The sequence below is a fragment of the Microtus pennsylvanicus genome, chromosome 8 (genome assembly GCF_037038515.1).
Source record: "Microtus pennsylvanicus isolate mMicPen1 chromosome 8, mMicPen1.hap1, whole genome shotgun sequence".
In the NCBI taxonomy this organism is placed as follows: domain Eukaryota; kingdom Metazoa; phylum Chordata; class Mammalia; order Rodentia; family Cricetidae; genus Microtus; species Microtus pennsylvanicus.
In genome coordinates this window covers 75,004,095-75,031,260 of record NC_134586.1, presented here as the reverse complement: position 1 = coordinate 75,031,260, position 27,166 = coordinate 75,004,095, and the positions used below count along the sequence as shown (strand labels likewise).

Below are 27,166 nucleotides of genomic sequence, written 5' to 3'. Positions count from 1 at the left end.
AAATGATGTTTTCTGGCTCTGTCCATTTGCCTGCAGAATTCAAAATGTCGTTATTTTTTTCTGCTGTGTAGTACTCCATTGTGTAAATGTACCACATTTTCCTTATCGAGGGACATTTAGGTTGTTTCCAGGTTCTGGCTATGACAAACAAAGCTGCTATGAACATAGTTGAGCACATGTCCTTGTGGCACGATTGATTATCCTTTGGATATATACCCAAGAGTGGTATTACTGGGTCTTGAGGAAGGTTGTTTCCTAATTTTCTGAGAAATTGCTGCACAGACATCAAAATGGGCTGTACCAGCTTGCATTCCCACCAACAATGCAGAAGTGCTCCCTTTTCCCCACAACCTCTCCAGCATAAGTTGTCATCAGTGTTTTTGATCTTGGCCATTACAGGTGTAAGATGGAATCTCAGAGTTGCTTTGATTTGCATTTCTCTGATGAAAAAGGATGTTGAACATTTCCTTAAGTGTCTTTCAGCCATTTTAGATTCCTCTGTTGAGAGTTCTCTGTTTAGATCTGTACTTCATTTTTTTTATTGGATTATTTCTTTTGATTACCAGTTTCTTGAGTTCTTTGTATATTTTGGAGATCATATCTCTGTCTGATGTGGGGCTGGTGAAGATCTTTTCCCATTCTGTAGGCTGTCGTTTTGTCTTGTTGACCATGTCCTTTGCTTTACAGAAGCTTTTCAGTTTCAGGAGATCCCATTTATTAATTGTTTCTCAAAGTGTCTGTGCTGCTGGGGTGTTATTTAGGAAGTGGTCTCCTGTTACAATGCATTCAAGTATACATCCCACTTTGTTTTCTGTAAGGTTCAGTGTGGCTGGCTTTATGTTGTGGTCATTGATCCATTTGGACTTGAGTTTTGTGCATGGTGATAGATATGGATCTATTTTCATTCTTCTACATGTTGACATCCAGTTATGCCAGCACCATTTGTTAAACATGCTTTCTTTTTTCCGTTCGATATTTTTTGCTTCTTTGTCAAAAATCAGTTGTTCGGTCGGGCGATGGTGGCGCACGCCTTTAATCCCAGCACTCGGGAGGCAGAGGCAGGCGGATCTCTGTGAGTTCGAGACCAGCCTGGTCTATAGAGCTAGTTCCAGGACAGGCTCCAGAGCCACAGAGAAACCCTGTCTCAAAAAACTAAAAAAAAAAAAAAATCAGTTGTTCGAAGTGTGTGTATTAATATCCAGGCCTTCAATTCAGTTTCATTGGTCCTCCTGTCTGTTTTTATGCCAATACCAGACTGTTTTCAGTTCTGTAGCTCTGTAGTAAAGTTTGAAGTCAGGGATTGTGATGCCTCCAGAAATTCTTTTACTGTACAAGATTGTTTTGGCTATCCTAGGTTTTTTGCTTTTCCATTGAAGTTGAGTACCATTCTTTCAAGTTCTGTGAAGAATTTTGCTGGGATTTTGATGGGCATTACATTGAATTTGTAGACTATTATTTTTTTTGTAAGATTGCCATTTTTACTGTGTTAATTCTGCCTACCCGAGAGCATGGGAGATCTTTCCACTTTCTGGTGTCTTCTTTAATTTCTTTCTTCAAAGATTTAAAATTCTTGTCATACAAGTCTTCCACTCTGAGATATTTTATGCTATTTATGGCAACTGTGAAGGGTGATATTTCTCTCATTTCTTTCTCAGCCCATTTATCATCTGAGGGCTACTGATTTTTTTTGAGTTGATTTTGTATCCTGCTACATTACTGAAAGTGTTTGTGAGTTGTAGAAGTTCCTTGATAGAATTTGGGGATCACTTATGTAAACTATCATATCATCAGCAAATAGTGAGAGTTTGACTTCCTTTCCTGATTTGTATCCCCTTGATCTCCTTTTATTGTCTTATTACTGTAGCTAGAACCTCAAGAACTATATTGAACAGATATGGAAAGAGTGGACAGCCTTGTCTTGTTCCTGATTTCAGTGGAATCGCTGGGAGTTACCATTTAGTTTGATGTTGGCTATTGGCTTGCTGTATATTGCCTTTATTATGATTAGGTATGTTCCTTGTATTCCTGCTCTCTCCAAGACCTTTATCATGAAGGGATGTTGTATTTTGTCAAAAGCATTTTTGGCATCTAATTAGATGATCATGTGGTTTTTATTTTTCAGTTTGTTTATATGGTGGATTACATTGACAAATTTTCGTATGTTGAACCATCCCTGCATCTCTGGAATGAAGCCTACTTGATCATGGTGAATGATGGTTCTGATGTGTTCTTGTATTCAATTTGCCACTATTTTATTTAGTATTTTTACATCAATGTTCATGAGTGAGATTGGTCTGTAATTCTCTTTCTTAGTAATGTCTTTCTGTGGTTTGGGTATCAGGGTAATTGTAGCCTCATAAAAAGAGTTTGGCAATGTTCCTTCTGTTTATATTGTGTGGAACAATTTGAGGAGTATTGGTATTCGTTCTTCTTTGAAAATCTTGTAGAATTCTGAGCTGAATCCATCTGGTCCTGAGCTTTTTATGGTTGGGAGACTTGTGATGACTGTTTCTATTTCTTCAGCAATTATAAGTCTGTTTAATTTGCTTATCTGGTCTTGATTTAATTTTGGTAAGTGATATTTATCCAGAAAGTTGTCCATTTCCTTTAAGTTTACGAATTTTGTGGAGTATAGGTTTTTGAAATATGACCTGATGATTCTCTGTATTTCCTCTGTGTCTGTTGTTATGTCCCCCTTTCATTTCTGATTTTGTTAATTTAGATGTTCTCTCTTTGCCTTTTGATTAGTTTCAATAAAGGTTTGTCTATTTCGTTGATTTTTCTCAAAGAACCAACTTTTTGTCTCATTGATTCTTTGTATTGTTTTCTTTGCTTCTATTTTGTTGATTTCAGTTCTCAGTTTGATTATTTCCTGCTGTCTAGTTCTCTTGGATGAGTTTGCTTCTTTTGTTCTAAAGTTTTTAAAGGTTTTGTTTATTCACTAGTGTGGGATTTTTCCAGCTTCTTTTTTCCCCCCAGCTTCTTTATGTAGGCATTTAGTGCTATGAACTTTTCTCTTAACAGTGCTTTCGTTGTGTTCCATAAATCTGAGTATTTTGTGTAGTCATTTTCATTGAATTTTAGAAAGTCTTTAATTTCTCCCTTTATTTCTTCCTTGACCCTTTGATGATTCAGGTGAGCATTTTTTAATTTCCATATGTTTCTGGGCTTTCTGGAATTAGTATTGCTGTTGAAAACTAGTTTTAAGCCATGGTGATCTGATAAGGTACATTGGGTTATTCCAATTTTTTTATATCTGTTGAGGTTTGTTTTGTTACCGAGTATGTGGTCAATTTTTGAGACGGTTCCATGAGATGCTGAGAAGAAGGTATATTCTTTTATGTTTGCATGGGATAGTCTACAGATGTCTCTTAAGTCCATTTGAGTCATAGCATCTGTTAGTTTCCTTATTTCTTTGTTAATTTTTTGTCTGACCCATCCAGTGATGCGAGGGGAGTGTTGAAGTCTCCCACTATTAGTGTATGGGGTTTAATGTATGATTTAAGCTTTAGAAGTGTTTCTTTTACATGGGAGTGCCCTTGTATTTGGGGCATAGATGTTCAGTATTGAGATTTTCTTTTCTTTTTTTTTTTTTATTTAGTTTTTCAAGACAGGGTTTCTCTGTAGCTTTGGAGCCTGTCCTGGCACTAGCTCTTGTAGACCAGGCTGGCCTCGAACTCACAGAGATCCACCTGCCTCTGCCTCCCGAGTGCTGGGATTAAAGGCATGCACCACCACCGCCCGGCAAGTATTGAGATTTTCTCTCAATGGATTTTTCCTGTGACTAATATGAAATGACCTTGTCTCTTTTCACTGATTTTTAGCTTGACGTCTGCTTTGTTAGATATTAGGATGGCTACACCTGCTTGTTTCTTAGGTCCATTAGATTGGTATATTTTTCCTAACCCTTTATTCTGAGATGATGTCATCTTTGAGGTTGAGATGTTTCTTATATGCAGAAGATGGATTCTGTTTTCATATCCAATCTGTTAGCCTGTGCCTTTTTTATAGGTGAGTTGAGTCTATTTACATTAAGGGATATTAATGACCAGTGATTGCTAAATCCTGTTAATTTAGTTTTCATTGTTGATGATGTTAATTTGTGTGTTTTTCCCTTCTTTGGGATTTGCTGCTATGAGACCATCAATTGTCTGTGTTTTTGTATAGCTAACTTCCTTGGGTTGGAGTTTTTCTTCTAATATTTTGTGTAGGGCTGGGTTTGTGGCTAGGTATTGGTTAGATCTGGTTTTGTCATGGAATATCTTTTTTTTAAATTTATTTATTATGTATATAGTGTTCTGGGTACCAGATCTCATTATAGGTTGGTGAGCCATCATGTGGCTGCAGGGAATTGAACTCAGGACCTCCAGAACAGCCATCTCTCCAGCCCCATGGAATATCTTTTTTGTCCTTCTATGGTAATTGAAAGTTTTTCTGGGTATAATAGTCTGTGTTGTTGGAGTTTCTGTCCCTCCTGGTTCCTGCAGTTGTTAAGTCCCAAAGAAATCACACAGAGTTCTACATTAGTTATAAACTGATTGGCCTATTAGCTCAGGCTTCTTACTAACTCTTATGACTTATATTTACCCATTATTGTCTGCTGTATGGAGAGCAGGCTGCATCCTGCCGCCCAGCTAGCTTAGCCCCTGAAATAATCACACAGACAATGTATTAATTAAATCACTGCCTGGCCATTAGCTTTAGCCTCCTATTGGCTAACTCTCACGTCTGATTAACCCATCTCCATTAATGTATATCGCCAGTTGACTGTGGCTTACCGGCATGAGTCTAACCAGTGTCCACCTTGGGCAGGAGAGCCATGGCGTCTGCCTGTCTCTGCTTTCTTCCTCCCAGAATTCTGTTCTATCTTCCCCACCTACCTGAGTTCTGCCCTATCAACTAGGCCAAGGCAGTTTCTTTAGTAACCAATGAAAGCAACACAAATACAGAAGGACCTCCTACACCACTGGTCTATGTTAGCCACATAGCTCGGTACCTCATTCGGCAAGGCAGTCACATCTTGCTTCTTCTGTGGCTGGGTCAGGACTGCAGAAAGATCTTTCCTCTTCCCAGAATTCTCCTGTTCTTGTTGACCCGCCTATACTTCCTGCCTGGCTACCGGCCAATCAGCATTTTATTAAAATACAATTGACAGAGTACAAACCATTGTCCCATAGCTACTGCTGTGGCTGGCATCCGTGGTCTCTTAATGTCTGCATAATGCTTGACTATGACCTTCTGGCTTTCATTGTCTCCAATGAGAAGTCAGGTGTAATTCTGATAAGTCTGCCTTTATATGTTACTTGGCCTTTTTCCTTTGCAGTTCTTGATATTCTTTCTTTATTCTTTATGTTTAGTGTTTTGATTATTATGTGGCAAGGGGACTTTTTTGGGGGATCCAGTCTATTTGGTGTTCTGTAAGCTTCTTGTATCTTCATAGGCATATCTTTCACTAGATTGGGAAAGTTTTCTTCTCTGATTTTGTTAAATATATTTTCTATGCTTTTGAGTTGAACTTATTCTCCTTCTTCTATACCTATTATTCTTAGGTTTGGTCTTTTCATGGTGTCCCATATTTCCTGGATATTTTGTTAGAGTTAATGTTTTCTTTGATTGATGAGTCTATTTTCTCTATTGGATCTTCAGCACTTGAGAGTCTCTCTTCCATCTCTTGTATTCTGCTGTTTATGGTTCCTGATCATTTTCTCATGACTTCCATTTCTACAATTCCCTCGGCTTGTGTTTTCTTTATTGTCTTTATTTCGGTTTTCAAGTCTTGAAGAGTTTCTTTCATATGTTTGATTGCTTTTTCTTGGATTTCTTTTATTTATTTATTTATTTATTATGTATACAATATTCTTTCTGCGTGTATGCCTGAAGGCCAGAAGAGGGCACCAGATCTCCTTACAGATGGTTGTGAGCCACCATGTGGTTGCTGGGAATTGAACTCAGGACCTTTGGAAGAGCAGGCAATGCTCTTAACTGCAGAGCCATCTCTCCAGCCCTTTCTTGGATTTCTTTAAGGGATTTGGTGATGTCTTCCAATTTTTTGTTTATCTTTCCTCCATTTCTTTGAGGGAATTTCTCATTTCTTCTTTAAGAGTCTCAGACATTCTCCTGAAGTTATTTTTTAGGTCATTTTCTTCTGGTTCATCCATATTTGGTTGTTCAAGTCTTTCTGTTGTAGGGTCTCTAGATTTTACTGGTGTCGTGTTATTCTTTGTGGTGTTGTGTGTGTTTTTACCTTATCTACTCATCTTTTCCTCTAATTGGTATGGTTGGAGCTGTCTGTGACTCTGGTGATTAATCTTCCAGGTGCCAGTGGATCCAAGGCTCAGATGGTTGTTCCTTGTGGTGCAGTCAGTGCCACGGTTCCACTTACCCCACTGTTCACTCCATGTTCCTGGAGATGGCTCATTGCTCCCAGGGTTTGCTCTGCTCCTAAGGAGTTTGCTGTCTCAGGCCTGCTCTGGTTTAGATTGCCGCCTCAGACTTGTTTCTATAAATAAATGTCCCTGGCCTAAATCTGCTCTTGCGCAGGTCCCTGACTTGGGGCCGGTCCTGCAAAGGTCTCTGGCTCTATCTTCTCCCTCAGAGGTCTCAGACTCAGGTGCTCCCTGTCCCATAGAGGGCACGGCTCAGGTCTACTCCCTCAGATATTCCAGACTCATACCTCGACCCACAGAGGTTTCTGGTTCCTGCCTACCCCGTTGGAGGACCCAGACAGAAGCCCAGACCTACAGAGGTCCTGGCTCAGACCTACTCCCTCAGAGATCCCAGACTCATGCCCAGGCCTGCAGAGGTCCTGGCCTAGGCCTAGTTCCTTAGAGGTCCCAGACTTACACCCAGACCCGCAGAGGTCCTGGCTCAGGTCTATTCCCTGGAAGGTCCAGATTCACTCCCAGACACGCTGCGATCTCTCGCTCAGGCCCATTTGCTCAGCAGTTGCTCCCCTGTATCTGCTTCTGTAAAGTTCGTTGTTTCAGGTTTGCTCCATCCCAGGCCACTGGCTCAGTCCTGCCTCTGCAAATGTCCCTGGTCCCACTCTGTGGATCTTGCTGTTGTCTCAGGCCTGCTCTGGCCTAGGTCGCAGGCTCAGTCCTGCTCCTCTCGATTTCAGAGTTTTTGATTTTAGTTTGTTGTTTTTCAACATATGGTTTGTCTATGTTATTCTGGCTGTCCTGAAAGTCTCTGTAGACCAGACAGGCCTCCAACTCAGAGATCCACCTGCCTCTGCTCCTAAGGGCTGGGATTAAAGCCCTGCACAACCACTGCCTGGGTGGCTGTTTCAGTTTTTGAGTTTATATGCTTAGGTAGCCTGCAAATACCCCATGTACGATGTGTTGTAGGAAGGAAATCTCTCAAAAGCCACGGTGAAGTATACCAAAGCAACACGCCTGTAGAGCATTCAGTCCCTGGAGGTGTCTTGTTCCATAACACCTGTTATATCCAGGATGAAGGGAAGTGGCCTCTTATCAAAGCATGTGAGCTGCTGTAGGTTGCCAGGGGCTTCAGAATTGTGGCCATCAGGAAACCGTGATGGTGTTGCTCTGCTATTTTACATTTTTGTACAAAAGACTGACACACAGACAACTATTTCAAGTATATAATTAAGCTCTGAGGGCTGGAGAGATGGCTCAGCAGTTAAGAGCACTTGCTGCTCTTGCAGGGGACTTTGGTTCAGTTCCCAGCACCCACATCAGAAGGCTCACAACTGCCTATAACTCCAGTTCAAGGGAATCCAGTGCTCTCTTCTGGCCTTTGCAGGCACTGCACACATGAGTTGAACATGCAGACATGAAGGTACACTCACAAATACACAAATTTAAAACAAAATTAAGCTTTCAAATAAAAATTTTGTAAAGAAATAGATGGGGTAAGATGTTCTTTGTCCTACATGGAGGTTTTATTTCTCCTATGTGTTTTGGTAAGTATATTATTAATACTTAAAACGTTTAACACCAATGTACAGACCACATAACTTAAGGTATATTCATTCAGTTCTTTGTCTTTCTCCCACTTTTAGCGCAGACTGGCCACTCAGCTCTCCTAGCCCAATGGATGCACCATCCGTTAAGATCCGCAGAATGGATCCTTTCTCTACAAAAGAACATATTGAAGTCATAGCTCCTTCACCACAAAGAAGTCGGTCTTTCTCAGTGGGCATTTCCTGTGGCCAGACAAGTTCCTCTGAGAGCCAGTTCTCCCCACTGGAGTTCTCGGGAACAGATTGTGACTGTGGAGACAACAGCGAGTCAGTGGATGCTGCCCACCACCTCCAGGACAGCTGCCTGACAGAGTGTGACGTGGAAGATGGTACTGTGGACGGCAATGATGAGGGGCACTCCTTTGAACTTTGTCCTTCTGAAGCTTCTCCCTACACAAGGTCAAGGGAGGGAACGTCCTCTTCCATAGTGTTTGAAGACTCTGGCTGTGACAATGCGTCCAGTAAGGAAGACCACAGAACCCGGCCGCACAATGGCAGCCGCTATGTTAATAAGCTAACTGAGTTCGAGTGCTCTCGCAGCAGATCCTCTTCCGAAGCCACCTTATCTACCTCTCCTACCAGACCAACCACTCTGAGTTTAGACTTCACCAAGAACACTGTGGACCAGCTCCAGCCCAGCTCCCCGAAGGTGTACCTGTACATTCAGATGCAGCTGTGCAGAAAGGAGAACCTTAAAGACTGGATGAACCGACGCTGCAGCATGGAGGAGAGGGGCCACAGCGTGTGCCTGCACATCTTTCTGCAGATTGCAGAGGCCGTGGAGTTTCTGCACAGCAAGGGACTCATGCACAGGGACCTCAAGGTGTGTAGTCAGAGAATGTTATGCCAGGTCTGGGGTGTGACATCTATGGTTCAGAGCAGGATTACAATTGTCAGTCTTTAACCAAAGCGCTGGCAGAGTGGAGTAACGTAAAGGCTTCAGAGAACAGCAGTCCAGGAAGGAAACGGGAGAGGAAGAGGTCTCGTGTTTGGAAGGTTTAGACAGACTGTGCATTTTCCCCTATAGCCCATTCATTTCTGTGTTTCCAGTAGTCTTCATGGGGAAAAGAGTCTCTAAAGTCCACTATGAGCAGTTATGCTACATAATTCCTATGCTTTAAAAATATTTTTATGGGGCTGGAGAGATGGCTCAGAGGTTAAGAGCACTGGCTGCTCTTCCAGAAGTCCTAAGTTCAATTACCAGCAACCACATGGTAACTCACAACCATCTGTATGAGATTTGGTGCCCTCTCTGGCATCCAAGCATACATGCAGGCATAACACTGTATACATAATAAAGATTTATTTTTAAAAAAAGGAAATAATACTTCTACATCTCCTGGCAGTGGTGGCACACACCTTTAATACCAGTACTTGTGAGGCAGAGGCAGGTGGATCTCTTGAGTTGGAGGCTAGCCTGGTCTACAGAGTGAGTTCCGGGACAGCCAAGGCTACACAGAGAAATCCTGTCAAGAAAAAAACATAGATAGATAGATAGATAGATAGATAGATAGATAGATAGATAGATAGATCATTATTATGTTTTTATTTAATTACAATAATTTAGAGTGCACATTCTTATGTATGCTTGGTATATCTGTGAAGGCTAAAGGAGAATTTATGAGTCAATTCTCTTCTTTCATTGTGTGGACACCAGGAATTGAACTCAAGTTGTCAATCTTGTCAGCAAGCACCTTTACCCACTAAGCCATCTTGCTAGCCTCAAACTTGTTATGGCTTTGAATAGCCTGACACAGGTACCCCTGGGTCTCTACAGCACATGACGAGAGAGTCTGAGTGGAAAGGGAGATGAGTCTGCTCACTACCCAGCTCTGATTTGGGGCAGCAGAGTCCCTGTTTTTACCCCCTTGCTCATTGTGTGGGCTTTGAGGGAGAAGTCAGCTGGAGAAAGGGGGCAGGTGTGTAACGCAGTGACTGTAGCTGTGAAGCTTCAACCCTGTTCTCAGAGTTTGCAGTGCTGAGCTGTGCGGCAGTACCATGCGCTAAATTGCATAAAATTTCAAATCCAAGTGGTAGTGCACTCCTAGAATCCCAGCACTTAGGAGGCTGAGACAGGAGGATTGATGTGAGTTCAAGGCTAGCCCGGGCCACAGAAAAGTGAGAGAGAACCTATCTAAGTAATGAATACATATGCACAGAGTTTCCATAGTGTACACTTCTAAAACCAAGTGTACAGGACTGTAAATAGTTTGCTGATTCTGTTGAACTTTTAACCGTTTTTTTGATCCACATGCTCCTGATAGCCTCCAGTAGGTGTGTATGGAACCTATAAACATTTTCTGAGAGAAGTAAACTTAAATGTTGGGCAGATTTGGCTTTGTTTTAAATATTTTAAGTCTTATTTTATGTAACCACAAACTTTTGCTCCAGTTACTGAAGTAGCTATAACAGGAGCTGGTGTCTGGGTCTAAGAGTGTATCTTCTTTGGCAGAGTGCTTGCCTAGCATGCAGTGAGGCCCTGGGTTCAATTCCTACAGTTGGTCACTGATCTTTCAGGCTAGCCTGGACGACATAAGACCATTATCTTTAAAATAAAAAGTTACTTTCAGGGCTATAAGGATAGCTCAGAGGTTAAGAGCACTGGCTGCTCTTCCAGAGGTCCTGAGTTCAATTCCACCAACCACATGGTGGTTCACAGCCATCTATAATGAGTTCTTGTGCCCTCTTCTGGCCTGCAGGCAAAACACTGCATATGTAATAAATAAATAAATCTTAAAAAAAATACCATGACCAAAATTTTTAAAAAAAAGTTACTTTCTTCTAAAATCATCAAAATATTTTTAAATTTTTCAATGTGTTTTAGAGTTTGGGGAGAAAATAGGAATAGGAACTGGAAAGACCCCCTATGCTCTGATGTAACTACCACTTGTTATAAATGTCTCTGTGCATCGGAAGTTTGGAGTGGGTCCAAACCGGGTGCCAGAGATTGTTCCACACAAAAATGAAAAGTTTAGAGGTGATTCCTTTGGTTGGAATGGAGAGGATGTCCTACAACAGAGAGACCCAAAGCTTGAGATGGGTGATACCAGCTGTTGAGGTGTGGGTACGGCCAACCTTCCTCATGCGTGTGCACGTTCCCCATGGGCTTCCGCCTGTCATACAGAAGCAACAAGATGGTGAAAGGCAAAGCCAGTGCCTTCGCTACAGTAGTAATCTCCTGCTTTTATAATGTGAGCAAGACATAGGTGAAAGGCTGCTCAACACTACACTGCCGTGTAAAGATTCTTCTCTGTTTATATATGGACCAGAAAAATTCCCAAACGAAAGTTAATTTTCCCTTTCGTTTTTCTAAGAATATGAAACAATTTATTCCTTTGGAAAGGCGGTCATTTCAAAGATGTCTAGTGTGCTGACAGAAATACCACCATGAGTTTTCCCCTAGCTGAAAGCCTGGACCTTTAGCTGTGTTCTGACCCAAGGCTTCTAGATGAATGTTAAATCTCCTAGGCTTTCCTTTCTCACAGGTTTGGTCACGCGTCTGTCATCAGCACTGCTGACACTGTCTCTCCAGCCCTTCTGTTTGCCTTTGAGCTTTTCTCAGTGTGTCCTCAGAGAACCTGTTTCTCCTTTGTCAGCCTCATCACACACATCGTTTGTTCTCTGGTTTCCATGGTGGCCCAAGCCTTGCCCTCCTTGTCCGCTCATCCCAGCCTCAGAGGAATGCCTGACATGTTCTGAACTCTTGCTTCATTTTATTTTGGATTTCCTTGTGCTTGCCATGAAAAGCTTTAGTACCGACTGAGCCCTCAGGAGCTCTGTCAGCCGGCTAGTCAACAAAACTCTTGGGGATTCAGCCAGGGTCAGACATTTGGTGAGCAAATCTTCTCCTTATCTCTTCTTTCTACTTTGGCCAGGCTTTCCTGTCACAGAATAAAGACAGCAACCAGTGGCTCTTGGACATGTTTGCCTTTTAAGTTTTCTGGAGGCTTTTGGTAGGAGGTGGTAGGAAAAGTTTTTCTTTCCCAAGTTGGCTAGAAATCCTAGGGCTTGTTCTCAGTAAACTAAGAACCATAGCCTGTCGCTCCACCGGACTCCTTGGCAGAAAAGAGATGAGGGGGGCTGGAGAGATGGCTCAGAGGTTAAGAGCATTGCCTCTCTTCCTAGAGGTCCTGAGTTCAATTCCCAGCAACCACATGGTAGCTCACAGCCATCTGCAATGGGGTCTGGTGCCCTCTTCTGGCCTGTAGGCATATACACAGACAGAATATTGTATACATAATAAATAAATAAATAAATAAATAAATAAATAAATAAATAAATAAATGTATATATGTTTAAAAAAAGAGAGATGAGGCCAGCATGGGGCTGCCACAAACCCAGGAAGTCAGGATACTTCAGGAAGAAGCACTGGAGATAGAGGCTAGAGAGACAAACACTGTCTTTTAGGGGTTCAGTCAGTAGTTGTCGGAAAATGAGAGCGGGATGCTGGGAATGAAGCTTGGTTGTTGTAGCACCGGTGAGGAGGATACCAGAATGTTAGGGTGGTCTTCGGCTGTATAGTGAGGTTGAGTTCCAACACAGGACTGCTTTATAGTAGCTCTTACGGAGTCATGGGCCTGGGGTTGGATCTGTAGCCCAGCAGGGAGAAGGAGGAGAAAGAGAGGAAGAAAGACCGTGTCAATTTATTGCTTCTGATATGGGGCCGTTGGTGGGAACGTTCTGGCTTATTAGTATAGATGTCAGTTACAGTAACCTCATTGCTTCACGGTCAGAATTTTATAATGGCTCCTGAGTCAAAGGAAGTGTATTTCCCGGCATGTTGGGCGTGTTGCACGAAAAGGCTTGATTTCCTGGGTGAAGTGGCTCTTCCTTTGCTGCCTTACCAGCTCTCAGCGGTCTCACTGCTGTCTTGGGGAAAGTGGTGGATTTCATGTAGGGGACCTGGAGTTGGAAGAGCTCATGTGACATTTGGTTTGCTGCATTTAATATGCAAATTCAAGTGGGAATTTAGAACTCAGGGCAGAGGCCTAAGTGTGGCTCCGGCATTAGGAGCGTGTGGGATTTAGAAAACGCTATAACTTCAGTCGCGAGTTCTGATTCCCTGGATAGGCTGTTTCCCCCTCGGACACAGACAGATGATAGGCATGTTACATTTGTTAGATGGTCGGATGATGATCATCTGCCATCGAGGAAGGCATGCAGGATACAGCAGCAGAGCCACAGCCAGGCTGCCTCAGTTCAGTTCCTGGCCCTATCACGTGCTGACTGGGGCTTTGGTTTCCATATCTAGAAAGTGGGGGACAGTGACTTTCAAAGAGTTGTATTATGAGTTAGTAGTAAACTGACCGGACCAGCACTTCATTTTCTTCCTCTTTTTAACATATAGTTTGATCATATTCTTCCCCCTCCCCCAGCTCCTCCGGGAGCCTCTCCACCTTCCTACCCACTCAACTTGGTTTGTTTTGTTTTTAGAGACAAGGTTCTCTGCCTTGAACTCAGAGATCTGCCAGATCTGCCTGTGTCTGCATTGGAGCTAAACATCTGCATTGGAATTGAAGGCATGAGCCACCACCAACCGGTCTTTCTCTTAATAGCAAAACAAATCTCAAAAAACATGGAATCTAATAAGGTGCTCCTCTTCACGGGGACAGTGACTCATTTTAAAGGGTCATATACTTTAGAATATGTATCTCTTTGATTTCTTTTCTGAAATCATAAAATTCTTTTGACTTCTTTTCCTTCTCTGTATATACTCTGTGATTTTTTCTTTCCTTATTTTCCCCAGCCTTCCAACATATTCTTCACTATGGATGATGTGGTCAAAGTTGGGGACTTTGGACTAGTGACTGCCATGGACCAGGATGAAGAAGAGCAGACTGTTCTGACTCCAATGCCAGCCTATGCCACACACACAGGACAAGTGGGGACCAAGCTCTACATGAGCCCTGAGCAGGTGAGTCTTGTGGTTAGCCAGGCAGTGGGATAGCTGTGCCTAATGGGTCTTCTCCATGTCCTCCAGACAGTGCCCAGTAATACACAGCCTAAAAGGGGCCCAAGAGTGAGAAATGACAGACACATTTTCACCTCTGAACAAGAAGTTGGCGAGAGACTTAGAGAGCCGGGCATGGTGGCTCATGGCAGTAATCCAAGCAGTCAGGAGGCTGGAGCAGGATGATTGCCATGAGTTCAAATCCAGCCTAGGTTACAGAATGAGACCTGTCTCAAAAACCCAAAGAGAAAGAGCAGGAGTGTGGAGAAGAGGACAGACAGACAGGTGAGATGGAGTGTGGGGAAGAGGACAGACAGACAGGTGTGGTAATATATGCATGTAATCCCAAAACTCAGGACACTGAAGCGGGGTTGCGAATTCAAGTCTAGCCTAGGTTACCTAGCAAGTTCAGGAATATGTCACAAAGACAGGAGAGGGAGGGAACTAAGAAGATGAAAGTACAAATTTGGGTTAGCTGTCTATATTATGCAGTGCACAGCAATTAAAATGCAACCAGGATTCCCAGTCTCCCAGGCCTCATCTCAACCTGAGAGTCTGGGTTCTCGCTTATGATTGCTTTTTTAAAAAGTTCAGCTCTGCAAGCCTTCAAAAGAAAATTTGCTGACTGGGAATTGTCTTGATTCTCTTCTTCAAATATACTATCAGGCAATACTTAGTTGTTGCCCAACCTGCTGCCCTCTTGTGGTATATACTCAATTAACTGTTTTTCAAAGAGCTTTTCAAACAATAGTTCATGCTCCACAAATTCATATAATCCAAATAAATATATACAAAAAAATTAAGTCTTAAAAACTTCATAATCCAGTAATGGGTTAATAATGCTTTTTTCTCTTTATATATTCATCTGTCTTCTATGTAGGGAATATGGAAAATAGAGAAAGAAAGATATAATAAAGAAAGGGCATTTACTAAAAGTATGTATATAATATAATATTGTCATTTCCAGCTATGTGCACATACACTTACCTTATATAAAACAAATAAGATGTTTTATTGGAAACCAAAATTGGAATTCTATTTCTAAAATATGGCATTCGTGTATTTCTGGCCACTTAAACAACACTCTTGTCTGTGAAGCATTCACTCAGTCCAGATTGCTCCATGTTTAGTGTCAGTTTTGCTGTTAGGCTTGTCGCTGGATAATGCCCCAGCATCTCTGTCACATGTCATGAACTGAATTGGATGGGATCAAGCACCAGCTGTCCAGGTTTACACCATCCAAAGACTGTCTGCAGGTATCTTTCTTCCCTGTACCGCTGTGGGCAATGTCCTTGAACACATTTCCTTTGAACCTTTCTGAGGTGGTAGTGAGGGGCAGGTAAGGGACAGTGCAGATAGATTGCTGTAGTCACTTTAGAAGGAAGGATGGTGACACAGCCGATACAGCCACTGGAACTTTCCTCCTGCTGTTTTATGAGCAGAAGCAAGCCTCTGCCACCTGCATAGAAGGAATCAGGGAGGCAGGTACCTAGAGCCCCGTAGAGGAGGTGATGGCTTCACCCACCTTTCCCCTCTCCCTCCCCTCGTCCAGCAGTGAGGTGAGCCAGGTCCAGAGCTGTTTACCTGAAGTTTAGTGACTAGCCTAAGGAACTGTTCAGAAATAAAAGGGCTCTCCTGAGGCACCAGGAGTTCGCTTTGCATTTGAATGGGGCTTTTCCTTAGTAGAGCAGATCAGTTGTGATGCATTGCTTCATGGTATCAGGAATTTATTGAGGGCCTGCTCTGTACTTAGCCCAGTGCTGAATGATGGGAAAGGAACACAAAAGCAGCAGATCTCTTCCCTGCCAGGACTGGGAAAGAACAAGAAATATGCACATGAAAAATGGAGCTATGCATACAAAGCAGTCTGCAATTAAGTGCATAATGAAGGCTCACGGGTTGATTAGTGGCTTGGAGTAATGACCGTCTTCAGGAGTCTGCAGGACTACGGTGATTAGAAATGAGATTGGCTTGAGATAGTGTCGCTTTGAAAAGCTTCACCTCAGGGGGGCCAGAGCAACCCTTACAGACTAGGCACACAAGGCTCCAGGTTTCTGCCGATTCTGCTGATGCATATCTCAGCCTTACCTGGGCTTTCCCTCTGTAATGCTGAGTGGTGTAATTACACCTGCCCACAGTGGAAGAGGGCGGGGAGAGAGCCTTAGCAGTTAACTCTTTGCTAACACTTACACAGACACTTGTACCCAGAGGTACTAGGTCAACTCTGGGGTTCACAGATGCTGTCATAGCAACTGGACCATCTGTGTTGATGACGTGAGGATGTGCTCTCTCTGGGGGTGATTTCTTACATAGTTGTATGTTATTTCAGATTCATGGAAACAACTACTCCCATAAAGTGGACATCTTCTCTTTGGGCTTGATTCTGTTTGAATTGATTTACCCATTCAGCACTCAGATGGAACGAGTCAGGGTAAGTACATCTTGCTCCCAAAAGGATAAGGTTAGAAAGAGAAAATTATTTAAAACTTAACAAGAGTTATGTTTTTGTTATGTTTAATGTTTTAAACTGTGTGGGGTGTGTGTGTGTGTGTGTGTGTGTGTGTGTGTGTGTGTGTGTGTTACCTGGGAGCAGAAGGGATCATGTGAACAACAGGGCTGTTCTTAGATGTTCCTTTTGCATGAATTCATCACAGTCGTCACAGTGTTTTGTATTTGGTACCTTTGTGATCAGTGAGAGCCAGAGGGGGTGACAAGGGTAACATGAGTGGGAGAGGGAACTGGTGGTGACCGTTGACTGGAGGACACTGGTACAAAGGACAAGTGGCCATGGACTCATAGACTTCAATGATGGCAAATGACAAATGACACATGGCTAGGTTTTTCCTTCTCAGAACAAATCATGATCATGGGTTTTCAGGCACGCGGTACTAAATGGGTGTGGTAGCGCACACCTTTAATCCCACCCAGCACTTGGGAGGCAGAGACTGGCAGATCTCTGGTTGTTTGAGGTTGGCAAGATCTACGTGGTAAAATTTCAGGACAATCAGGGCTACTACACTAGCTACCTAGTGAGTTCTGTCTAAACAAAACAAAGATACCCAACTAAATAAAGAATCAAGAGTTATCAGTCCATCAAAGGCACTATTGAGGAAATGGGGAGTGTGGGCTCAGTGGTTGAAAGCCTTTCACAGACAGGCAGACATGTGCACACACAGTGCATATAGACACATACATTAATAAAAATAAAAAGTGAAAAGACAGTCTGGAGTGTTATCAGTGGGGAGTATGTTAAAAGATTAAACAGTATTTTTTCTTTCTTTTTAGACCTTAACTGATGTAAGAAATCTGAAGTTTCCACCGCTGTTTACTCAGAAATATCCTCGAGAGGTATGTATAGTTCTCAGCGTCTTTCTCTGAAATTGTGTTCTTAAATTCACCCTTAACCATAAAGGGTCCTTAGTCACTGGTCAGCTTCCCTTTTCAGATGAGACAGTTGACCTTCTAGAGCAAGGTTCTTTGAAGTCAAAGGCCCCTTTCACAGTGGTTGCCTAAGACCACCAGAAAACATAGATATTTACATTATGATCCATAACAATAGCAAAATTAGAGTTATAAAGTGGCAACAAAGGTAATTTTATGTTTGGGGTCACCAGAACATTGAGGGATTATGTCAAAGGGTCACAGCATTAGGAAGGTTGAGAACCACTGTGTTAGAGGGCCAGTTTGTAGGACTGCCCTCAACTCAGTGACCTGCAGGGGTCATGCCTGAGGCTGACTTCATAAAGAACCCTCACAGGAGCAGAGTTACATTAACTCTTTCTGTTGGTGACTTGGCAAGCGATCTCAAAAAATGGTTTATCTTGGGGGCTGGAGAGATGGCTCAGCCATTGAGAGCACTGACTGCTCTTGTAGAGGAACCCAGGTTCAATTCCTAGCACTCACATGGCAGCTCCCAACTGACTGTAACTGCAATTCTAGGGGACTCAACATCCTTCCACAGGTAAAGCAAACACCAGTACACATAAAAAAAAAAATAATAATAATTGGGACTTGAGAGATGGCTCAGTGGTCAAGAGCATTGCCTGCTCTTCCAGAGGTCCTGAGTTCAATTCCCGGCAACCACATGGTGGCTCTGTAATGAGGTCTGGTGCCCTCTTCTGGCCTGCAGACATACACACAGACAGAATATTGTATGCATAATAAATAAATATTTTTAAAAAGTAAATAATTTACCCTGTCTCGAAAAACCACAAAAAAAATAAAAAAAAAAAAAGTAAATAATTTTAGAATGGCTTCTCTTAAACATAAGTCCCCAGTTACTATTGATTCGGCATGGGAGCTAGTCAGACCACACAGGAAGCTGTTTGGAAGATTAGGGGAAGATTAAGCTAATCCTCAAATTAAAAATAAGCTCTAAAGTTGTCTTTTTCTTTTTGTAACTTTTTTTTCCATGGTGCGTTTGAGTCCACAAGCTATTGCTTTAATATTTACACATTGATAAATCCTGACTTTTAAAATACTTTATCAAGATTATTGTAGATTGTTGTGTATTCATAAGATGAATTTTTTTTTAAATCAGGTGACATCTGTTCCTCAAGGTTGTAATTCTAAAACCTTTCCTTTCATTGTAAAACACCATTTACACCCAGACAGCCTCTGTACATCTGCAGCGGGGCTGATGAGCTAAATCCAGCCTGCTGCCTGTGTGTGTGTGTGTGTGTGTGTGTGTGTGTGTGTGTGTGTGTGTGTGCGCACAACTATGGAAGTTAGAGAACAACTTTTGGGGTTTAGTTCTCTACCATGTGGGTCCTAAGTAGCCAGCTCAGGTCATCAGGCTTGGCAGCAAGGGCTGTGGAAATGGCTCAGTGGGTAAGAGTGCTTATTGAGGATCCAATTGGAATCCCCAGCAACCACATAAAAGTTGGACCTGCCTCCACACACATTTTTACCCTAGCATTGCAGAGGCAGAGGCCTCTGGGGCTTGCTGGTTGCCATCCTGGCTCCAGGTTCAGCGAGAAACACTGTTTGAAGGGATAAAAGTGGAGAGTAGAGCAGGATCCTGACGTCCTCCCCTGTGTCTGCAGGGGCTCAAGTGCACATACCACCTACACACAGGTGTGCACACAGTGATGGAACCCGGCCACGCTCTTTACATATTCTCTATGACTCCTTTGGGGCTTCTGTGACAGATGACTAATTAGATGAGGTTCACACACTTAAAACAGAGTAGTTTTCCTGAAGCTGAGGCTATACCTAAATAAAGACCGTTTACCTACTACCTGCAGGGCTCCAGCTCCTGTACTGCAGATCCAGGACAGTGTCTGTGTGTGTCTGTGTCTGTGTATGCATATCTGTGAGTATATGTGTATTTATTTATGTTTGTTATTTTCCATAACTTAAAAGACTGCTTAATAATCTAAATCCAGAACTTTTAACACAAAGCCATTTTTATGTTTCAGCATATGATGGTTCAAGACATGCTATCTCCATCCCCCACGGAGCGGCCTGAAGCCACAAACATCATTGAAAATGCTGTGTTTGAGGACTTGGAGTTTCCCGGGAAAACGGTTCTGAGACAACGGTCCCGCTCCATGAGCTCATCTGGAACAAAGCATTCCAGACAGCCCAGCTGCTCACATAGCCCGCTGCCTGGCAACTAGCCTTCAGCGGTGCCAGCAGCCCTCACAGGTGTCAAGGAGCAGACACCTTGAGGAATGTGGCTCTCTACAGCGGTGGACTCAGAGTTTATGCTTTGATCAATTTGAATTGGTACCAATTTTTCTAAATCAGACTGGATTATGGTCCTAATCCAGTTTCCTCTTAACTGAACTTCAAGGAAAGGGCTATGTAAATGACATGTGGACTTGTTTCTTGTTGGTGTCCCAAAACTAGATCAAGGTTTAGAACCCTCACTTTTTCCAGGAAGTAGAAATAATCCCGGAAATGATCCGAACTATAAGTATCTGTAGCACAAAAGAATAAAAGACCCTCCCACTTGGTGACTACCCGCTCTAGAAATACGCTTTCTAGAGATACAAGGGTGGCTTGGGAAGTGATTGTTACAAAGCTGACTCCATTTTTGCCCCTGGTGGGCACTTGGCACGTCTGCACTATTTGGAAGGCACATAGCACAAGCTGGGTCAAGGTTCATGTCAGTAGTGTCATAGTCTGTCCTGCAGTTCTGAGTAACTTCATTCCTTAGGTGGCTACAGGGAGTGCCATGAGCTTTTTGTACTTTTTACCTCCAATAGTGGGGAAATGAAGCTTTCTATGTATTGGTCTAAGGCTCTGATCTGGGGTTTTTAAAAAAGAAGCTATGATAAGAAATGGATCATCTATCACGACTAACTTCTTCAATTATGTATTTTATCCTAATAGAGACTGTCTTCTCTGCAATACTACAAGTGGGGACATCCCCAAAACTGATTATAGATAAGTTTAATCATCTCAGCTTGCTAACATGTTTTTATTTTTCCTGTAAATATGTTTATTTTTATTTATAAAAATTCTGAAATCAATCCATTTGGGTTGGTGGTGTACAGAACACACGTGAGTGTGTTAACTATTATGACTTCTTTCAAGTCTAAATGATTTAATAAAACTTTTTTAAATTATATTTACAGTTGACTTTTTTTAGAGAGTTTGCAGATGATTTTCTAACTTGCAGAATGGCATCAAAGGGCTCTGGAATGTTATACCCCTTACTCCAAGAAAATGTATTCCTTTTAATTTTTTTTTTTTTTTTTTTGGTTTTTTCGAGACAGGGTTTCTCTGTGGTTTTGGAGCCTGTCCTGGAACTAGCTCTTGTAGACCAGGCTGGTCTCGAACTCACAGAGATCCGCCTGCCTCTGCCTCCCAAGTGCTGGGATTAAAGGCGTGCGCCACCACCGCCCGGCTCCTTTTAATTTTTTATTTTTATTAATGTATGAGTATATATCTGCCCCAGGTGGCCAGATGCCAACAGAGGCTGGATGAGGATGTCAGATCCCCTGAGCTGGTTCTGAGGCATCTGATGTGGTTCTGGGTACTGACTCAGGACCTCTGGAAGAGTAGCAAATGCTCTTAAGAGCTGAGCCGTCTCCAACTCTATGAAAATTTGTCTGTCTGTTTTTCTCCCCTTCCCTCCCTCCCTTCCTTCCTTCCTTGTGACCAGGCTGGCCTCAAACTCACAGATCTGCCTGCCTCTGCCTCCCAAATGCTGGGATTAAAAGCGTGCACCACCATCTGGCAAAAACTTATTCTTAATCTCTTCAAGACAAGTGTCTTTTCTGTTACTTCCGAAGTTCACAACACTCATAATCAAAGATAGGTTCTATGCCCCACTCCATGCCAAGGACTGGAATATAGAGGTCCACGCCCCCAGCATGAGAGCTCAAAGAGGAAAGGAGGTGGTATTAGTAGTTATGCCCATCGGTGTGGGCCCAATTCCCAACTGTGCCTGTCTTTTCCTGTTGCTGAGATAAAAGCACTCAAGGAAAAACTGGCCCTCAGTCCCGGGGTACAGTCCATCATAGGAGGGAAGTCAGTTCATCAGGAGTGTGAGGTAGCTAGTCACAGCACATCTACATCAGAAAGGAGAGAACAATACATGAATGCTGGTGCCCAGCTTGCTATCCCTATTTTATTACAGTCCAGAATCCCCTACTGTGGGAATACTTCTGCCTGAATTAAGATGAGTCATAAACCCACATGATGTATCTACACCCAAGGGCTTGTTGAAGGCTCAGTCTCAGACATTCAGAAGCAGAACTTTGGAGACTTGGAAAAGTGATTGGCTCAGAGGGCATGAGTCTGACCAATGGGCTAACTCATAATTAGATGAGCTGGAGCCTATAGAAACAAGTTAGTGGTTAAGAATGTTTAACCTATGCCAGCGGGTGGCGGGGCACACCTTTAATCCCAGCACTCGGGAGGCAGAAGCAGGCGGATCTCTGTGAGTTTGAGGCCAGCCTGGTCTACAAGAGCTAGTTCCAGGACAGGCTCCAAAGCTACAGAAAAACCCTGTCTTGAAAAACCTTAAAAAAAAAAATGCTGAACTTAAACTTGGTTTCTAAAACCGCATAGTGGCTCAGACTAACTGCAATGCCAGGGGATCCGATGCCCTCTTCTGACCGCCTTGGGCTCCTGCACACATGCGGCACACAACACATTCTCACGCACACACATATTCTAACTGCAATGCCAGGGGATCCGATGCCCTCTTCTGACCTCCTTGGGCTCCTGTACACATGCGGCACACATACACATTCTCACGCACACACATATTCTAACTGCAATGCCAGGGGATCCGATGCCCTCTTCTGACCTCCTTGGGCTCCTGCACACATGCGGCACACATACACATTCTCACGCACACACATATTCTACTTTTTAATGGGCTGTTGGGAAGTGAGACCTGATTAGAGGAAGTGGGTTTACAGGTATACATTGTATCTCTGGCATCTTTGTCTCTGGACTCCCAGCCACCATCAAGTGAGCACACTGCCATGTACTAGTGGTCTGTCCACAGCAATGGGGCTAAGTGACTATGGACCAAAATCACTAGGCAAAATAAATCTTGCCTCTTTTATGTTTCTCAGATATTTGTCACATTGAAGAAAAGCTAATGTATCTCCATCTTACAAATAGTTCCATCTACCACAGTTAGCAGCAGCTTGTAACAAGAGAAAATGCTTCCAAGGTGTCTGGATTATATTAGATTCACACCTAATGGCTGCTCATGGTTCTGCTTGGCTCCCTGCCAGCCCTGTTTTCCTGTCTCCTAGGCAGATTGGTCTAATTGCTGCTTCCTACTCCATTTTTTTTTTTTTTTTTTTTTTTTTTTGGTTTTTCAAGACAGGGTTTCTCTGTGGCTTTGGAGCCTGTCCTGGAACTAGCTCTGTAGACCAGGCTGGTCTTGAACTCACAGAGATCTGCCTGCCTCTGCCTCCCGAGTGCTGGAATTAAAGGCGTGCACCACCATTGCCCGGCCTTCCTACTCCATTTTTATGGCGGTCAGGGAACTAGTTGGTTTTTTCCTGGCACATATCTGGCTAATGTCCTCGGTTCCCCCCAAACACAGTGACCCACACTGTTTATGGGCACACTTCAGTGCAGAAAGGTGACGTGGTTTACCCAAGATCACCAAGCAAGCAAGAGCAGGTCTGGATCAAACCAGACAGACATTTCGATTCCCAGTCAGTGATTTGTCTACTCCCTTGCTCTGACCTCTATGGTTTTATAAATTTATATAAATTGTTACATGTTATAATCGGGCCTTCCGTCATTTTAGTCCTGGATATGCCTTGGGGACTCCCATCAGAAACGTAGACCCAGGAGTGCAGAGGTTGAGGAAACAGGCCAGCAGCACATAACAGGTTCACAATAATGATCAGAACTAGTCTACCACTGGGGCCCTCTGACTCTAGATCCCCTCTCACTTCAAGCACAGTTGCTTTACACACACACACACACACAGTGTGTGGACAAGGAAAGGGAGTCTCCCAATGCATGGGTAAGGCTGAAAGAGTCTCAGCAACCTCAGATACTGGGAATGCCAGCCATAAGGAAGTTTCACAACCCCTTTAAACCTGAATGAAGAAGAATCCTGAAATCTGCAGGAATTCACGTTACCTTACAGCTGTGGCCCGGAGCCTTCTTGGGACTTCATGTCTCAATTTGAATTGACCTAGGGTCAGTACTGCCCATTCCCATCTTTGAGACCCCACCCCTAACTCCCAGGCCTTCTACTTCACTGTTTGAATTGTGGCTGGTTCAGGAGCCACAATCACCTAGCTGTAGTGACTGACACAGACCTGCTGAGAGGTACTTTCCATAAGGAACAGATTTTGCAAGAGAAGTTGTGCAGGGTGCCCTCCTCAAGAATTAGATCAGGGAGACCAGGAGGGTGATGGGACACAGAGGCTCACACTGGTCCATGGTTTCCCACAGGTCTCCCAGGCACCTGTCACTAGTGATTTTGTATATAAAGAGCTGTAGTTCCACTGTTGTCCACTCCCACACAGGCCCCTCATGTGGTACCTGGGGAGACATATCAGAGACACTTTGATGTAATAAAGCCAATGTCAACAATGACTGAAAAGATCCCTATCAGCCAATAGGGGCCACTGCTCTCATTATAGGCGTGTCCACACAAATAAATGTACCTCATGCATTCTGCTCTGTGAGCCACGCCAGCTTAAGCAGTCACTCTTGTTTATCATTTATTTATTTATTTAGGGTTTTCAAGACTGGGTTTCTGTGTAGCCCTGGCTGTCCTGGAACTTGTTCTGTGTCAGGCTGGCCGCAACCTCACAAAAATTGGCCTGCCTCTGCCTCTGCCTCCTGAGCGTTGGGATTAAAGGATTAAAGTCGTGTGCTACACCCCCTGCTGAACAATCTTTTTTTTCTTGGTTTTCCATGACAGGGTTTCTCTGTGTAGCTTTGAAGCCTATCCTAGAACTCACTCTGTAGACCAGGCTAGCCTCGAACTCACAGAGATATGCCTGCCTCTGCCTCCCGAGTGCTGGGACTCAAGGTGTATGCCACTATTGCCCAACTGAACAGCCACTCTTAACTCAGAAATCACATCTTTGACTGATATTGTATGTGTTTACTGTGTCCAAACTCAGTGATCATAGCTAAAGAAACCATGGGAAGGTTAGATTATTGTGTCCAACTGGGAATAACTACATAGCAAATCAATGCCCCAAGACGCCTGTTTAGGAGAAGCTTACTAAAAAGACCATCACAGAAAAGTAGCAGAGAAACTGGGCATGCAGCTATACCTATAATTACCACACTCAGGAGGCTGAGGGAAGGGATTATAGGTTTGAGGCTAGCCTAAGCTGTATAACAGAACCCTGTCTCAAATATGAAGGGAAGGCTGGGTGTAGCAGCACATGCCTGCCCACTGGTGGTGGTGGGGCGTATATTAAGACCTAATGTACTTTCATTTAGAGAAATGGCCTGGTCTACTTGTTCACCCACGTAACATGACATACCAAAGAGTCATATACACCCGTTGACCCCATACCACAAGGGCAACATCTCTGTGTAGCAGGCTTTTTCTTTTGGGCCACCAACTAGCTCCCAAATCATGACACAGATTTATTAGTTTTGAATGCACGACCTAGTTTAGGGACATTTCTGGTTAACTCTTTTAACTTAAATTAGCCTGTTTCTCTTTATCTACCTTTTGCCTCGGGGCTTACTACCTTTCTTACTTCTGCATATCTTCCTTTCGCTGCTTATCCGTGTCTGCCTGGCATCTGCCTGACTTGTTGTCCCAGGCATGTCCCTCATTTTGTCCTCTCATTCTTCCTCTTAGATTTCTCTATTTATTCTCTCTCCCTGCCAGCCTCACCTACCCTTTCTCTGCCTAGCTCTTGGCCATTCAGCTCTTTAATGCACCAATCAGGTGCCTAGGCAGGCAGGGTGAAGCAGATGCTACACAACTGTACATAACTAACCACACCTCCTTACCTCATTACACAAATGCAGCAGGAACAGCTGCAGCACAGGTAAAGTAATATTCTGCAGCATAATCAATGCCATGCATCTTTGCCTAGTTAAAATCTGCACATTCCACGTTCACTTCCCAGAGTGAAAGGTCCAGAACTGAGTGCCGCTGGGGTCAAGGAGCCTAGCACAAAGTTTTCAATCAACTACGTATCTTCCCTCTTTCTGGTGCTAGAATGGAATTGCCCTCACACCCCCACCTCCCCTCCCTTCTGTCTACTTTTTCTGGGGATATATTTACCACAAAAACTGTTTCATTGCTTTGCTTTCTTCTCTGAGGGAAAGAAGAAAATCCCCAGTTCTGCCAGCAGCCGCAGTCACTCAGTCCTCCTCCTGAAAAGGTCTCAGAGGGACTCTGCATGCCCTCTGGCCCACCCGAAGAGCACCTGCTGTCCCTATAACCACATCCTCAAGCAAGTCTTGTGGAGCCTTTCCCTGGATAGCCATTCCTGCAACACAGTAAAGGCCAGCAGGTAGCTCATTCCCATCAAGGACGCCTGTACAGCCGAAGGTCCAAACTTCCTCAACAGGTAACCAAATTCGACAGGCCACATTTTGTAAAAATCCACCCACACCAAGTCCAAGAGCATGTTTGCCATGACCCTTTAAATCCTTCACGTGGAAACCAAGCACATCGCTGTCACCACTGCACTCTGGAGATAGATGCATGAAAATCAGGACTTCAAAGTTACTCTCAGTTACACAGAAAGTTTCAGACCAACCTGGGCCACATGACAGCCAGTTTCAAAAAAGTCAACCAATCAGTCGATTAACTCCTCGGGTGTGGTAACTTAAAATGACAGTGACAGGAACACAGGAGGGAGTCAGCCACTTCCATAAATGCAAGTCCCCAGTCCCTTCCTCAGCACCTCCCTCTTAGGGATGGCAAAATACCCAGCTAGCTTCCCTGGTTCTATCTGCTCTGGAGAGAACAAGAAAAACTGTGGATAACCAGCATGGTGGTCGACACATTTAACCCCAGCACTTGGGAAGCAATAGTGGGAGGGGCTTGGAGTCCAAACCCAGTTCCAGGACAGCCAGAGCTATGCAGAGAAACTCTGCCTCAAACAAAACAAAAGATAGGAAAAAAAGAAAAGAGTTAAGGAAGGACTGGAGAGATGGTTCAGGGTTTAAGAATGCTTGCTGCTCTTCAAGAGGACCCAAGTTCAGCTGCCAACACCCACACTGGTTGGTTCACAAACACCAGTAACGCCAGCTCCAAGTGATCAGGTGCCCTTTTCTGCCTGTGGGCACCAGACAAGTGACAGACAGACACACATATGTACATAAAAATAAAGACAGATCTAAAAAGAAAGAAAAATAAAAGCTGGGGAAAGGCAAAGGCATGAGAAGGGGTGGGGTATGAAATGCACCTCTCTGTGGAAAGGCTAGAGAGAAGCAGAATGACGTGAGAATGACCACTGAGGTCTGCACACTACATGTGACCACACATGCGGAGAGCATGGGGCCCGAATTTCCAGCATAAGATTTTCCCGAGGAGGGTGTCGTTTTGAAATAGACATCACTGACTCCTCCCATGGGCCCGCACAGTCACTAAAAAGCCAGGCTTCTTCCTCTGCCTTCATTCTACGTACTTTGGCTGAAGGCACAGAAATAAATCGCCATCATATCACCATCCTTAGCCTTGCCTTTGGGTCCCTTTGAATTCTAGAAAGAACAGCACCAGCAAGGACAGCTCTTCCAGTGTACCCCACACCTGAGGAAAATAGTGAGACATTGTCTAAAACTTAAACCTCACAGACTTGGGG

The 27,166-nt window shown here is 43.6% G+C and overlaps 1 protein-coding gene across 1 annotated transcript in view; it reads left to right on the top strand.

The window, feature by feature from the left end:
- The window catches only part of Eif2ak3 (eukaryotic translation initiation factor 2 alpha kinase 3), a 71,038-nt gene extending 50,524 nt beyond the window's left edge, over nucleotides 1–20,514 (top strand). The window contains exons 13-17 of the mRNA XM_075983886.1: nucleotides 8,027–8,810; nucleotides 13,734–13,901; nucleotides 16,267–16,368; nucleotides 17,223–17,285; nucleotides 19,358–20,514. Coding sequence (XP_075840001.1) covers nucleotides 8,027–8,810; nucleotides 13,734–13,901; nucleotides 16,267–16,368; nucleotides 17,223–17,285; nucleotides 19,358–19,558 — 1,318 coding nt within the window. The 3' untranslated portion in view covers nucleotides 19,559–20,514. The remainder of the gene's footprint in view (nucleotides 1–8,026; nucleotides 8,811–13,733; nucleotides 13,902–16,266; nucleotides 16,369–17,222; nucleotides 17,286–19,357) is intronic.
- Nucleotides 20,515–27,166: the final 6,652 nt, after the last annotated feature.